This window comes from Anthonomus grandis, chromosome 9, assembly GCF_022605725.1.
Source record: "Anthonomus grandis grandis chromosome 9, icAntGran1.3, whole genome shotgun sequence".
NCBI classification, from domain to species: domain Eukaryota; kingdom Metazoa; phylum Arthropoda; class Insecta; order Coleoptera; family Curculionidae; genus Anthonomus; species Anthonomus grandis.
Genome location: NC_065554.1, coordinates 19,850,695 through 19,867,980, shown reverse-complemented (window position 1 = coordinate 19,867,980; position 17,286 = coordinate 19,850,695). Strand labels below are relative to the sequence as shown.

General features: G+C 34.5%; 1 protein-coding gene across 1 annotated transcript in view; it reads left to right on the top strand.

Annotated features, from left to right (window-relative positions):
- Positions 1-17,286, top strand: part of LOC126740799 (GTPase-activating protein skywalker) — a 130,375-nt gene that overhangs the window by 6,068 nt on the left and 107,021 nt on the right. Inside the window, 3 exon segments of the mRNA XM_050446974.1 lie at positions 4,232-4,573; positions 4,640-4,703; positions 4,705-4,939. Of these exon segments, the coding sequence (XP_050302931.1) occupies positions 4,323-4,573; positions 4,640-4,703; positions 4,705-4,939 (550 nt within the window). The 5' untranslated portion in view covers positions 4,232-4,322.

Below are 17,286 nucleotides of genomic sequence, written 5' to 3'. Positions count from 1 at the left end.
CACATCTCGTGAGAGTATTTGAATAAATTGACTTTATCATATGCTGTTTTTAAATCTAAAAATACTGTGATAGTGTATCTTTTTTATGGAAATTTTGTTGCACTTGTCATAACTGCACAGTTGAAATATTATTCCAATGTATTTGTTATTGTATTTTTTAATGATTTTACCAATGCATGTGTTAAGTGAGATCGCCCTATAGCTGTCTGCTAGCTTGAGAGCTGAGGGTTTTTATTAGGTTTTAATAAGGGGAAGAATATTGATTTTCTTCATTATATATATTAGGCAATTATTATTCTTTGATCATTGGGCAAGATATCTTGTTCAGCCCTGGGGCTGTATTCTTTTTATACTGGATAACATGCTAAAACTCCAACAAATCAATCAGTTTTGCTATTGGATCAGTTACTAGTCACTAGATTATAGTAACTTGAAGCCTTTTGAGTTTTAGGAATAATTTCTGCTATAGGCCTTCTTGGATTTATCATATGAGTGCATCATGTATTCGCTATTGGAATAGATGTTGATATACAAGCATACTTTACATCAGCAACAAAAGTAAATCCTACTCCTAAAGGAATTAAAATTCTTAGTTGACTAGCAACTTTCTAAAATGCAGACTAGTGCATTGAACTTAAACCCGAAAAATAAAGTTTATACTTTTTTTAGAAATTGCAATATGAAAAAATTTTACCCATTAAGATATAGAGCATCTCCTTTAATAGAACAAGTAATGTACTTCTATGACCATACACTAATAATTCTCATTATTATTACTATTCTAGTAGGACATATACTATTATCAATAATTATAAATAAATATACACATCGATTTATATTAGATAGCCAAACTATTGAAATTTGACCTATTATCTCAGACATTATTCTAATTTTTATTGCATGTCCATCACTTCGCCTTCTTCTAGAAGAAGCTTCTAAACTAACCTCGTTTTGAGATCAGTGTTCACAGTAATTTTGATATCTGTCAAATTTCTCTCATGCCATAAAATGGTGGCATCATCAGCAAACATTATCACCTTCAAGTGGCAAGTCATTAATATACCTACAACAGGAAGAGTAGTGGTCCCAAGACAGAACCCTGTGGAACTTCAGTGGTAACTTTTTCAAATTTATTTATTGATGTAAACTTGCCAATAGCCTAACACACATCAAAGATAATAGATGAACAATAGTTCTACTGAAAGACATTCAAATGCTAGTTATATGTAGATAAAAAAATATATAAAAATAAATGAAAACATACACAAATCAAAATTGAGATTTCAGATATCCTTTACTTCTGTGAGGAACAATTATCAAAATTGACCTTTTGAACACATTCTGACAAATAAGATCTGGACCATTCCAAAGATGAGTCTTGAAAACCGTATCACTAGCTTCAACAGCAGTATTCTGTGATCCACACAATCAAATGCTTTGGATACATCATAGAACACCACTGCAGCCACATGTCCCGCACTGAGACTGGTGTAGATTAGCTCGACAAGACTAACCTGAACCTAATTTAATATAACCAAATATGAACCTAATTTATTCTGTATTCCCTCATATTGTGTCTGATTTATCTATGCTATAATACTCTGTGAAAATTGTTTGTCTTGGCAGGTGATTACAATTTACCACATGCTAGATGGGAGAATGATGATCTTGGTTTGGTGGCTGGTGGTTGTCTGGAGAATGACAGAGAGTCTGTGCTTTCTCTGGCCAACTGCTTTAGCTTCTATAACTGTTTTCAGGTAAATGGGGTTTTAAATACCAACGGAGTTGCCTTGGATCTCATATTTAGTAGCTCAGATTTAATTAGTGTCGAACGTGCAATAGATAAGATTTTTGAGAATAGCTTAGACCATACAGCAATTAGTTTTGACCTTTGTTGTGCAGAAAATTCTGATGATATGATATATGAGGTATATTTTTATGATTTTGGTAAGGGAGATTACATAGCAATTAACGATTGTCTTGCTGGGATAGACTGGAATCAATTGTTTTTGGGAGAGACATCCATTGATGTCATAGTTTCAATTTTCTATAATGTGATCTACTCCTTGATAGAAAGGTTTATTCCTCTAAAGAGGTACAAAAGTTCTTCTTTTCCAACTTGGTTTTCTTGAGAGCTTCGCAGTTTGATCATAAGAAAGAAACAAATTTACAAAAAGGTTAAAATTAGTGGTCAACAGCAGAAATATGATGAATTTGTATTTTTGAGACATCAATGTGAGTACTTAAGAGAGTTGTGCTATTAACAATACATTAATAAGGTGGAAATGAATCTCACTGGCAATCTGAGATACTTCTGGTCATATATTCGAAATAAAAGAAATGATTTTAGCCTTCCCTCCAGAATAACATTCAATAACAGGATTAGTATGAATATCTCAGATACTGCGGATATGTTTGCAGAATACTTTTCATCCGTCTATTCGGATGAACAAGTCAATGACATACCATCTTTTGATTTTGATAAATCAATTTGTCTGAGCACTTTAACTCTGTCAATGCAGGATGTTTATGAGGTTATTACTTCCTCTAAGAATAAGCTCTGCACTGGACCAGATGGGATTCCGGCATTCTTCCTAAAGAAATGTGTTTGTGTTCTTACAAAACCGATACTGTTCATTTTTAACAAATCTCTAGGTACTGGTCCTTATCCCACTCTCTGGAAGAGAAGTTTTCTAAAACCCATTTTTAAATCTGGTAGTAGAAATTCCAATTATCGAGCTGTGTGTAACCAATCTGAATTGCCAAAGCTGCTTGACTGCCTGGTCAGTCATAGGATTGCCTGGAGTTTTAAATCTTTATTTAATCCTGAGCAATTTGGATTTATAAAAGGCAGATCTACTGATGCTAATTTGGTGCTGTATGTCAACTACCTCTACCACTGCTTGGAGAACGGACTTCAGGTTGACTCAATATTTACAGATTTTTCCAAAGCTTTTGATTGGGTTAACCATGGGGTACTCTTGCAGAAGCTTGGGGCTTTAGGTATTGTGGGGCCTCTTCTTCAGTGGATCTCAGGATTCATCAGAGGTAGAACCCCGATTATTAATCTTGGAGGTACATGTTCCACTGAAATTTTGGTGCCATCTGGGGTGCCACAGGGCTCTCACTCGGGCCCTGTTTTGTTGAGAAACTTGAAAATTGTCGTGTGCTAATGTTTGCTGAAGATGTGAAGCTATTTAGGCTTATCACATCCCTTTCTGATGCTGTGCTCCTGCAAAAAGACCTTCATTTGTTCTTTGATTGGTGCCACTTGAATAGAATGTCCCTTAATATCAATAAGTGCCATAAGATTACTTTTTCTAATCAAAGAAACCCTATTGCTTTTCTTTATAAAATAAATAATGTAGCAATTGGTGTCAAAACAGAGGTTTCTGACTTAGGAATATTTATTGACTCCAGGTTGTCTTTTAAAAGTCACATCAATCAGGTGACTGGTAGGGCAATGAAAATGCTGGGTTTTATCCAACGGTCTACAACTGATTTGCCGTTGTTTACTTTTAGATTACTTTATTGTCTCATGTTAGGCCCATCTTGGAGTATGGCTCAATTGTGTGGTCCCCATCATATAACTGGATAACTGCTACATTGAGCAGATTGAAAAGACTCAAAATAAATTTTTAAGGGTGGCTGCTTTTAGATGTGGTTACGGGAGACAGGAGTATTACTGTTAGTGGGTCAGTGATAACCTGAACTTACCCACATTAGAGTCAGGAAGAACATTACTCGACTTATGTTTTATGCATAATGTTTTAAATGCTACTATAGATTGTCCCGAGTTATGGTCTCTTTTTAAACTTAGGATGCCTTCCAGATTGAATAGACAATCAGAAATATTTTCAGTCCCATTCCACCATACCAATTATGGTATTAATGAGCCAATTACAGGAATGGCTCGAAGTGCTAATGGTCTGTCAGGACAGATAAGCTTTTTTGACTATAGGATTACATCTTTTAAGGGGCAGTTAAAGAATATTATTTCATAGGGGCTTTAATTAATTAACTCATCTACACCTTTCATTGATTTATGGATAGTTTTGTATCTAAATATATATGCTTGTATGGGTATGCTATGTAACACTTTTGTAAATGGATTCCGTAAATAAATAAATAAATAAATTCCAAATCAATATGGTTATACTCTGTTTAATAAACATATGTATATCTGCAAAGATTTTGTGATTAAATTTCATGTTTTTTTTTTTAATTCCAGGTGACCCCAAAATGTTCCAGGACCTAACATAGGCCAGTCTCTCTCCGCCTCGGCGCAGACCTCGCCCCACGCCCCCCCGCCGGCCGTCGACATGCTGATCGCGGCCGACAGTCCGTCCCCCCACCATCTTGCAGGTGGCCCCGCCTCGAACGGCGCCACAACAGCGAGTCCTTTCACTCCCTTAGTGGACTCGACGGGCGTGGTCTGCGTACCCCCTTCTCCCACCGCAAGGCCTCTTAGGGGCGTGGCCGAACTGCGTGCCCTTCTTCAAGGCAACAAGGGACAGGAACTGAAACAAGTGCTCAGGACGAACGCGTGGCCTGCAAATCATCCGATTCGACGGTAAGAATTTCTATATTTTTTTCTTTAAATTTAGTTTTTAATTTAAATATTTTATTGTATTTTCAGAGAATTATGGCCGTTGTTGTGTACGCAACACGCGCACGCGGGTAGTACGGGGGGGCGTGTCCGGGGACGGGTTTTATTGGGACATGGTGGTGCAAGTGTTCGGGTCGACGGACTTGCCCGAACGACCGGTCGGGCTGCCGACATTCGTGGAACCGTCGCGTTGCCACGCCTACCATCTGACGAGGAGTGGACGCGCGTGCGCGGACCGCGTGGTTAGTGTATTGGGTTACGCATGTCCGGATATCGTGTATAGCCCGGCCATCTATCCTATCACTGCCCTGTTGCTGCATTACGTGAGCGGTAAGTTTCATTTATTCCGCATAGAAACTGCCAAGGATAGAACTATTTTTTTATCTGAGTGGCATAGTCCGGATGTTTAAGAATGTGCTATATAGGGTTTTTATGGTGCTAATTTCGTTATTATTGAAGGTCGATTAAAATAGGCAGACTTGTAGTGTTTTTTCCGCTGATCATGATAGTGAAAACGAAATAAAAATCGAACAACTCGTTTGCGAGTTATGTCAAAAAGTTCCATTTTTTTAATGGGGCACAATATGCAAAATGCTCAATCAATAGTAAATTAAATTCGAAACAAAAGTTGTCATATGATTCTTCACCTTAAAATCAAAAATTAAAAAGCAACTGATGATTTTTTCAAATATGTCAAGGTGATTAAAGAGGAAGATAAGAAAAAAATTCAGTATGTAAAAAAATATCGTCTATTTAACTCTATTAATACAGGGTTATCTATTTTATGCTTCGGAAAGTAAAGTTAAATAAAACACACGAGATATTCAGATGGAGACAAAATTTTTATTTTGTTTTAAAGATTGAATCATTCCATTATATGTGAAACACAATATCATTTAAATGTCCACCGCGGGACCTCTGACAAACTTCAATCCTTTTAAGAAAATTTTCAATCACTTTTCGGCACATTTCAGGTGATATCTTGGCTAGAACTTCACGAATGTTGGCTTTTAAGGTTGTTGAAGAGTTTGAGGGTTATTGGCGTAGACACGATCTTTCGCATAACCCCCACAAAAAAAAAATCCAAAGGTGTGAGATCACAGGATCTTGGGAGCCAATAGATATCACCCAATCTTGAAATTGAACGTCCTGGAAAGTTCTCTTGCAAAAGAGCTCGGTTGGCCTGTGTTGGTGTGACTTGTGGCCCCGTCCGTTGAACCAGTTGGAACCACATGTCTTCCAGATCTTCTTCTTCGATTTCTCTCCAAAAATAATTGATCACATGCTTCCATACCACTCAAACTTTACTGTTAAGGCTCTCCCACGATTGTTTTCAAAAAAATACGGACCAATGACACCACCAGACCATAATGCACACCATTGAGTCACTTTTTCGGGATGCAAAGGCCTTTCTACGATCACCTGAGGATTTTCAGAACCCCATAGGCGGCAATTCTGTTTATTTACGTAGCCACACAGCGTAAAATGAGCCTCATCACTGAAGAAAATTCTGCTCGAAAAATGAGTATCAGCAGCTTGTTGTTCAAGCACCAATTTGCGAATGTTCTGCGTTGTCCATGGTCTGTAGGCTTAAGTTCCTTGAGTGAGTTGGACTTTGTACGGATGGAGCTGTAAATCCAAATGTAAAACTCGCTACAGTGAGCCGTAAGACAAACCCAAATTTTTGAGCACGCCAAGGAATTGACAAATTTGGGTCTTCCTCCATACTTTGAGCCACAGCAGCGATATTTTCAGCTGAACGAACGTTACAGTGATGCACGTGCCTTACAATATCAGTAACCAATCCAGTCCTCTTCACATTTTCTTACTGTTTTCGAAATTGTTTGCTCTGTAGGATGATTATGTCGACCGTAATCAGCTCGTAAAGCTCTAAACGTTGACACAGGAGAATCACCATTTTTTATAGAACAATTTAATAATTTTAGTACGTTGTTCGACTGTTAAACGGTCCATGTTTATAAATGGCAAACCTTCAACTAAAAAAACGCTTCACATGACGTTTATTTCTGACAGGTTTCAAACGGCAGGGTTGTACTTAGCCAACCTCGAATTGGATAACACGCTACTTTTTAAATTAAATGCTCAAAAACATCACCAAGCATCTTGCTCTGTGCAACCAAGCACACTTCAGCCCGCTTGTAAACGCTTCTAGTGGCTCTAGCAATGATTCTGTTATCAATATTATTAATTGCATGAATTATGCTTAGATGAAGACCTTCAAGAGTACCATTTTAATAGTCCCCAAAGAAGTCTATGTCAGGTGATCGAGCAGGCATGTGGATGGGGTCGTTTAGTTGATAAAAAGCGGTCATCAAAAAGGTCGTGGAATAGGTTACCAATCTAGCGAATATTATCGGCAGGAGCTCCATCTAGTTGGAAGTAGATCTGTTATTTTAATTAACTAGGAAATCATGAAGTGTGATAGTCAACATTTCGACGTACCGCTCACCTGTCCATGCGCCTTGATAATATACAGCTCCTACAATTATTGAGTCGATTAAACCATACCAAACATTAAAGCGTCTCTGCAGATTACAGGCATGGAAATTTATCAGATTTTCTTGACTCTAATAGAGGTGTTCTTCATAGTAAACATGCCCCTGTTGGAGCAATTTGATTTATCGCTCCAAAGAATTAAGCGCTAAAAAGTAGTATTAAGTTGACCTGATAAGTGAACCATTGACAAAGCTGAACATAATCCACTCTTTTTGCACTAAATCATCAAGTGAATTAGTCAGATGAGCTTCAAACTAAGGTATAAGATATCAATTTCAGTTGCATGTTATTAGTCACATATTTTGTACCTTTTTTTTTAAAGGTATTTGATTTAAACTAAGCAAAAAGTACCTTTGGTCTGGTAAAATTACTCATGGGAAATAAAGTACTATAGCGTTCACGAAATCGATGACTATTTATTTGACAAAGAATATCACATTTTTCTAAATGCCTAGAAGGCATGTTTTCTTCAAAAAATACAAAACTTTAAGTTATTTTCAAGCAACTTCAAATTGTCATTTTAGGCTTAATAACATTTATAAAACAAACGACCATTGTATATGAAATCTGAGCCAATCAATTGAGAATTTTGCATACTAGGTGTCCTATTTAAAAAATGAAAGCGTTTGACATAACGCGCAAACGCGTTGTTCGATTTTTATCGATCAACGTTAAAGTTACTACTAGTTTGCGTATTTAACCGACTTGGTAGCTCTAATAATACCACAGCAATAGTGCCTACTTTGAAAACCTTGTATACTCAACACGTATCAATATTTATATACAGGTTGGGGAATCGATCATTTCGCATAGAGATGGCGCATAAAGGCAAAATATGGCAATGCGCATACATGCATTTCGTGAGCTCTACTATTCGCATGCTACGTCGTTGTTTTTTAGTACGACGTTAGAAGTGTCGGACTTTGATGTGGGTAACTGCATTAGTTGCAATAAAAATTACTTGAAAGTTCAGTCATTTCTAAAATATTTTTTATGATGCCGGCTTTACATATATCAGCGCCCAACCCACATAGAATGATAATCTCAAAATTTTTATTATGATGTGTGTTGGCATAATGAAAATTAAACCTTATTGTAATAAAAATTAAATATAAACTCTGATGAAAGTAGAAAAATGTAAACGCCACATTAAAGAAAAATCTAACATAGTCTATGTTAGATTTTTTCTTTAAGAAATTTGTTTAGTCCAAGGACTGAACCCTGAACTGTGTGCTGAAAGCTGTCTATTGACCCTCACTCTGAAGGTTCTAGATTTAGTTGTGTTCTGTATGAATGTCAATATTTGCCTCTTATGGCAAAAAGAGACCTTGTCAAAAGCTCAGTAGTGTAGTTAAAGTAGTTTCGTAGTAATAAGTTTTGTAGCCCAGATAAAGCACATCTATTGGTTATCCATTGTCTATTGCTTGTGTCTCATCATTCAGGCAGTTAAGTAAGTTTGTAGTTGTTAAGAAGTGAGGCGAAAATCATGTTGGTTTCTCATTGATGATTCGGTTTTTTAGAACAAAAGATGTTAAGGCTTTTGTAATGATTTTTTCATGATTGGCCTGTAATTTAGTGAATCATATTTGTTTTTCTTGTTCACCTTTCTTGTATATTGGTATTACATATGCTGTCAGCTAATTTGAAGTTATATTCCTATTGATTAGTGCTGTTAAATGCAGATGTTAGGAAATCTTGTATGCTACCGAGACAGTGTTTGATGAGTATGATGCTGATGCCACCCAGCCCTGGTCTAGCAACAATTTTCATTCCATTTACTGGCTCTTCTACGAATTCATCAGTAATATGCATAGAGTTCTGCAATGCTTTTAGTTTCATTGGGAACAATTGCAATCTCGTAGTGTCAGCAGCATATACTGTTTGAAATTGGTTTGCAGGAATTTAACTAGCATATTTGGATCTGTGACAGGATTCCCAAGTCTTTTAGATGAATATCAGAGAAAGTTATGTTGTTGTATTTATGGCGTGCATTAGTTACTTGTGCTTTTATTTCGTTCTTTTGTTGTCTGTACATCTGATAACCAGATTTACAGACTTAAAAAAAAATTAAAACTTGTTAATTTCTTTTGAGGTAGACGTGACCCAGATCTTTAAATCCATTTTTCAAGGCTCAATATCTAAAGCTAGCCATTTTTTTCAAAATTTATTGGAAAACAATTTCTTCTCCTGAAATCCAATCTTTTATTTCTTCTACAAGCCTGTGTATTGTGATATCATTATCTAATGCAGCATCTTTAAGGTTAATACGTAGTTCAACACATCTCGTGAGAGTGTTTCTCTACTAAAGTTTTAAAGTCAGAAAAAAGGTCTTAAGTTACAAATGTAGTAATAAATATTATTACTTATTACTTTTATTTCAAAAATTCTTCATACAAGGCATTTTTCTATTTATAGTTAGCCTAAAACAATTAATAACTGTATAAGAAAGTTATTTTTTCTTAATACTAAACGACAAAGCCAATAATTATCCTAAGCGTGCGGTAAGCCTAAGATCTGATGAATCAGACCTTGTATGCCACGACGTTCTCCAGACCAAATAGAAGCCAGAATGAACGAAATGGGAGATCAAAAAGTACTTTTCTATATATGATATTAAAACACATTATTAAAAAAACTTGTGGTGAAAAAGCAAAAATTTCATTGTATCTTTTTTAAATTAAATTTTACTCATTACTAATTAAGCTTTAATATTTAAGTTTATTAAATGGTTTCGATCCATATAAAGTTATAGATCTTTGACACCTTGAAGTTGGCAAATAAGGCACAGAGATGTTTGTTTGGTTAAAAGATGTGGTATGCTAATAATTTCAATTAATATTTGCCTCTCTAGCTCTAGGGTACTACAAACCATTTCTTTCGGTCGTTCCTGCTCCTGGAGCCTTTCAATACACACTTCTTGCACTTTAGTGTGGAATTTATGACAAGCTTAAAGACAAAAGATAAAAAAAAACAAATCTCTGCATTGTACTACCGATTTGCCTCTATAAAACCATTTAATAATTTGAACTTTTTTGGAAACATTATAAAGAGCCATAATAAGTTGAGAAGAAAATAATTTTAAATTCAATGCAGTGCAGCGTGCAGTCACACAGCAAAATGCGCAGTGTTTAATTCTCCAACCTGTATACCAATATTTTTCATGAAACATATCTCAATGTCCTCTTAATGATAACATCCAGATATACTATGTTTATATAAACCCAAATTTCTTTCTCTTGAAAGACATTAGATTTTCAATCATTAAATTCGAATTTTGGGATAATTTGACAGTACTGATACATAATGTAAACTCTACCATTTTATGTAGCTGCTGAAATTGTGTTATGCTAGCAATTTTTAAAACAAATTGGTTCACGTTCAAATTTCCAAGTACATAAATTCATCGAAAATATAACTAATATTAAGGAACTTTCCATGTTTATCAAAAAAAAAAAAAAATGAAAAGAAAACGGGCTGCGTATTTTCGGCGAGCTATTTTTACTCCTAAAAACCAGACTCGAAATTACAGTAAAGTGCTCGGATCGATATTATATTTTATTGGGCCGAATATCGACTGATTTATTTCGTGCTATCTGAGATACCGCTTAATGGAAATCCATAGTTTTGAAACGATTAAACAATTTTATGAGATTGTTTGGTTTTAGTTGGTCGATTGGTGATCAAAAAGGGTTTTGAGTATAAAAAAACTGATCGGTCATAAGCATTAACGAGTAGTACTTTAAGTAGAGTTAACCCACAAATTATTTATAACATCAACAATACAGACCTATTAGCAGTGGCGAAGCGTGAACTTTTTTTTCGGGTAGACAAACAATAAAACTCGTTAATTAGAAAGAAATGTGTATTCGATATTATTCAATTTATTGAAATAGAGAATGAAGGCGCATGAAATATTAACTCAAAGAGAAAAATTATGTAGTGATATAAAAAACAAAAAAAAATACTACTAGCATAAAAAGATAGATAGATAAAAATAATACAACTTACAAAAAAACACAACATAGGTATAACCATAACTTATAAATCCATAATATCCATTATTTTAAAATTAATTAAAGACAAATAAAAACACAACTAAAATAGAATTGCCAATATCGAACAGTCGTTGATAAATAACCACTAAAATATCCTTTTCTATATACTATCCTAAAAAAACCTTTTCTATACACCCAAAAATAAAAATAATAATTATTAAATTACTATAGCACCCTCCCCCACCAGATGCCATATGCAGATTCATCAAAACAAAACTGAAGATGTATTACGGCCGACCAGATCAAGCGTGTCCAAAAACAATAACCCTCAACAGCATAATAAAATAGCTGGTCGACTTCGATAGACAAAAGCTCGAATGTCTTTCCCGCGAGTAAATTTTGCAGACGTAATAGGCTGAATACTGATGCGACCGGACCTCTGTCCCCTGTTTGATGTCTATTTGGTTCGATTATATGTTCCAAATTTCGGAAGACAAATATCAATGTGTCTTCTTGGGGCTCGTATACATTAATTGGGTGTCAACCCTGCATTTTTATTTTAATTGGTGCGTCAGGCGGGGCGCGCCTTCGGATTAATCATGTTTAGATACTATTTAATAATAGTAAGGAGAGGCTATCTTCTGTGTTAATTTTTTTTAAATTTTAATTCAACAATTACATGAAATAATTACGTGATAAATTAATAACAAATAACTGGATAATTTTGGGTAGACAGTGTCTACCTTATCTACTCGTACGCTTCGCCACTGCCTATTAGCTATAAATGCTGAAAGAGACTTAGGGTTACATTGACAGAAACCCTAAAATGAGAAACAATTTGCAATCGCGATTCTGCAAAGAAAACACTTCCTCACCAGCAGAGTTGTTAGTGCATCGAACTCTCTTCCAGAACTGGTTGTGAGTGAAGAAAATAAAGATATATTCAAAAACAGACTAGACAAATTCCCTAAAAACCTAACTTAGTGACCTACATCTAACAAACACACACAGTAGTTCAATCAGCTTATCTACTGTGATGTAAAAGTAGTAAAATTAGTTAGTAGTAATCATATATTGCCCATAGTAATACTTAAATAAGAATCAAAAACTGTCCACGTCTTTCTTATGGCAGATATGCTGACTCTCGATAAGATTTAGATCCATTTAATCTGGATCTGGAGAACTATTATCCAAAGTAGTTATCCCGTGCTTGATATGATGGTTAGCAAATCATTGGTTTCAGCATTGATACTTTCAAAGAAGGAAACTAGAGCCAAAATGCTGCCTGGTCTGAGAGAAGACAGAAAGGCTGCAATAGCTACTTCTTTGTCCTTGCTAGATCTGCTACCATCAATAGTTACCAGCTAAAGGTATCATTGTACCTTTTCCAAAACATCTTAAAAACCCGTATGGGACAAAATTTAGAAGTAAAGTGCATTTATTTTCAAATACAACTGCCTAAAACCCAAAACAGTTTCCGACAAACTGTATAATTCAGCTGACCGATGATTTTTAACGTACCCCTACTGTAGCAAACATTAGGAAAAAAAAGATAAATCTAAAACGTGACTCTTCTCATTCTTTATTCTAGTTACTGCGATTATACATACAGAAATATATTATGACGATTATATATGCGATTTTTTCCTGTATAAATTTCGATAATAACCAAACCGGAGGAAGATAAGCGACACAAAAGCAAACTCGCAGTTGTTGACATTCATAATTAACACAACACGCGTAAAGGTGAACATTATGTGTTTTTCGTAACGTCTCCCTGTATTTCGACATATTTTTTAATCTGGTTTTATTTTCTATTTGATGTGCGATTACTGGAATATCATGATGAATGTGATGTTATCGAGAACGATCTGAACCAACGAGGATATTTTCTAAACGCCTCGTGAGCATCAGCTTGAGAAATTATTAAGAAAAATATAAGTATGATTGATGGTCTATTTACTATTTGGAAATTCAGAAATCTGCGCGCATCATTGTGAATCTACTGAGATTTTATTACGGAAATAGAATAGAAAAGTGTCAAAATTATTCAAATCTTTAACTTTTTTATAAAACTCACTCTTTTTATGAAAAGCTTTGCTATATTTGTTTTGTACCCCAAATCCCTGAATGTGAACCAATGCAACGAGAATAAAAATTAAGCTTTACTTAACAACAGATATTTTCTAGCACTAGAGACATAAATTGTGTTGATGATTTTTTCTTGAATCCTGATGATTACATTAGTTTTAGCACAGGTATCATACATACTTATTTCTCAGATCATCTTGCCATAGAACTCTCTGTAAAAATTGAGGGAACTCAATCAAAACCTGAGTATCATACATATGTACCAATAACTTAAAAAGGAATTTCTGATATGATATTTTAACTTAGACCCACAAAACTGGGATTTTCTTAATTGACAAAAATTTGACAAAGGCATATTTATTCACATTATTTTCCGACTAAATGCGTTAAATCAAGGAATAATCTAAACACTCCAAAATAGTTTAACAATCAATTAAGACAGAATGGTCTTAGAGGCAAAAATAAATAGTTAAGGACATTTTACCTACAAACACAAGTTACAGCAAATGGGCAATTTCATTGGTTCCTATAATATCAAAGATTTTTAAGACCATATTAAAAAACCAGCTTAATAATTACTTCGAGGTAAATTCTCTTTTCTCATCATTTCAATTTGGGTTTCGACAACATAGGTCTACCACTCGTTATTCTTGACCTACTGGAGTTTTTGAGGGAGGAACACCGTATGCTATAGTCTCTCAAAGGCTTTTGATCATGTTTAACATGACATCTTTGTGAAGAACTTATAGCAAAACATATGAAGTAAATGGGATTCATGGAAAATTACTAAGACATAGCCTTGGATGAAGCTCGTTTAACCCATGGAGTACCTCAAGTATGAATATTGGCCTTCTTGCTTTTTCTGATTTATATAAATGACATACATAACTCTATACATCAATTTAAACTAGTATTATTAGCTCATTCTCTACTTTTAGAGATTTGGATAGAGAAAATCTTGGCAGACAAGGAGCTGAGAGTATGACTTTTGGTCTGAGGGATACGAGGGCTATTTGAGAAGTTTCCGGCCTTTTTTAAAGCAAAACACATATTTCAATCCGAACAAAAATGTATTTCTAGACATAGTACAAGTCAATACATTTGATCAAACGCTTTTCCCAACCCTTCAGACCATCAGAAAAAAAATCTTTAGGCAAACCTGAATATACAGGTTTACTGCCCCTTCCACCTCAGTATTTGAACCATATATCCGCCCTGCGAGAAATTTTTTTAAGTTGTGGAACAAAAAAAAGTCACTCGGAGCTAAGTTTGGTGATACCGGTGGATGTTGGAGCAATTCGAACTTCAATTCTCCCAATTTCGCCATTGCGACCATGCACATGTGGACTCAAGCGTTGTCCTGATGAAACAATTGGCCCGTATGAATCAAAAGAAAGCGAATGCTCATGAGTATAACGCTCAAAGCAAGAGCTTAGAGAAACCGGTTGGAGTATAAGCATCTACTCGAGTTGATATATGAATAACGATTTGCTCATACCCAAGAGCATTTGCTTTACTAAAATGAGCATTTGTGCCTGGTCATTCCTATCGAAACTCGCAAACAGTCGAGTTGCGTCTGCATTAATTTGACCGTATTTTGATTGTAAGTGTAATTAAAATATCTTCAGACGAGGAGAATGATGAAAAAAAAGGTATCAATCTACTACTAGCAATACATGCCAAAAGACCTTAAAATGGGTTAAAAATTAGCTAGACCTAAATGTCTTAAGTCTTAACTGGGAAAAATCAAAAGTCCTACCATTCCACATAGATTCTCGATCCCAAGTTGGGAAACTTAATACACGAACCTGATTGTACAAAAACGCTACCATGCAAATGCGTTAGTAACGTTGAAATGGTCCAGAAAATAAAATATCTTGCCATAATTTTGGATAGCCAAATGCGTTTCAAATATCACGCAGAAAATATAAGTACCAAACTACAAAAAATCATATTTATTTTACGGAAATTAAGGTCTTATATGAATAAAAGTTATTTAAAGACTATATACTATAGCTTATTTGAGTCTATTCTTCAATATGGCATAATAGCATAGGGAAGCAGTTATGAAACTGCATTAAGTAGCGTGGAAAAAACACAGGAATGATGTATAAAAACCGCAGATACTTAAAATAATAACTAACAGATTTATTATTTCAAGAGTTTAGTGTTCTTAGGGTAAAGCAACTTTATGCGTGCATTTCTTATATGGCACCTAAAATATTTAATCTGCTTTCTACCGATGTAAAGAAAATAATGCACTTCCGAGCAAAGTTTAAAAAAGCAGTAAAAGCCTTTATTTTCAACTTTAATTATAGAGAATTAAAATCGAGCTTTGCATAAAAACCTCTTTTGCCTGTATCCATTATGTTCATTGAAGATTTTACGTTGTTCTTTAATAAGTACTGTTTTAATTGTGTACATATGTTCTTCTTGTAGTTATTTTATTTATACTTGTTATAGTTTAGTTCTTGTTGATTTTATAATTTTATATTTTTAAAATTGATTAGCACTAATTATTAGAGCAAGACCGAAGGACGAAGAAACGCTACGCGCTGGCGTACTAGTTGCCTTAGTAGATGTCTTCTTTTCCATAGTTATGTCGCAAGACTGTAAATTTAATGTGCTTTAACTGTTTATTCATTTAATAATTTGTTGTTTTTACTTAGTTTTATTTTCAGCAATTATTGAATAAACTATTTTTGAATTTTTTTTGATGGAAGAACGATTGCACAATTACTTTTCTGCGGATTTACAAATGTATTTAATTAGTTTTCCTATTTTCTTTCAATTTGCTCTTTGATTAATTTTTATATTACTACTTGTTTGTCAAAACATTTGTAATTATTATTAAGGTTAAGAGTAAAAAAGTAGCTTTAGCTAATCTTCGCATTTTTGGGCAAATACTATACTGAATAAAATTTCAATTCAAACTTGAGCCTAATATTCTCGTTTGTGGAAAAAATCGACCAATCAGGCCCTGATCATACAAAAGCTATTCCAAACCTTCCTCAATTAATCCCCATAAAAAAAAATAATTAAACTGTCACCTCACGAGAGAAAAAAATACCGTTTGTTTGAAGTTGAAAGCAATAAAAGCTGAGTTACAAAATCCTCTCCTCTCGAAAACAAAAGTAAATAACCTCCGGTAAACAAACGCGGACGCATTAAAGAACGCAGCGGTCGAAAATCCGAGGTAGAGCGTGCCAAAAAATGCCGCTTATCGAGTCATTTTATTGGTGCGAGCTGAAAATAGTTTTGTGGGATAGTATACAAGACCGGCGATCAGCTGACGACCGTCTCTAAAATTAGGTTTGAGTGTTATTAACTCTCGTGAATAATAAAAATCCGATAGGCTATCGAGTTGAATTTAACTGCGTTATGGATCGACTATTGGACGATGTTTTACTACATTTATAAAATGGAACTCATATCGGCAGGAAAAATAATTTTGATTTATAATTAGTGCATCCGTAAATCGTAGCGGCTAAATTCAATAAAAATGAAATGGGCCGTTTCTGAAAAAAATGCCCGGACCCGGCGATTTTAATATTTGTTTTAGGGTTTTTCTTCGTGGAAATGAAATATACAGGATGACTCAAAAAAAAGATATGACGTCATCAATATGTTTTTTAAATGAGGAAACTACTATTTTTTAATGCAGAATTAGACCGCATTTTTTTTACTAAGGATATGGTACAAATAAATAGTGATTACATAAGCAATTTTGAACGAAAAATGATGATAAAAATTAAAGAAGTATCTATCTAAATTAAATTCAAAATACTTTATTTGCCTATAAAAAGAAAAACAATTCTAACTAAAAGCTAATTGCAGAAGAATCACATAGTTTTCTTTAGACAAAAAGGATTGTATTGCGATTTTTAAAGCCGTTCACACCTGGCATTAAGTATGCCAGGAGTGATACAACCCTACTACTACTACTAATACTACTAAGGTTGGTTTTTAAAATCTTGCAACGCCTTTCAGTTTTTCCAAAGTTTATTGATGTATTTTTGAAAAGTAAATATCAATTTGCCAAAAAGGCTGAAGTTTTTGCTAAGCAAAAATGTA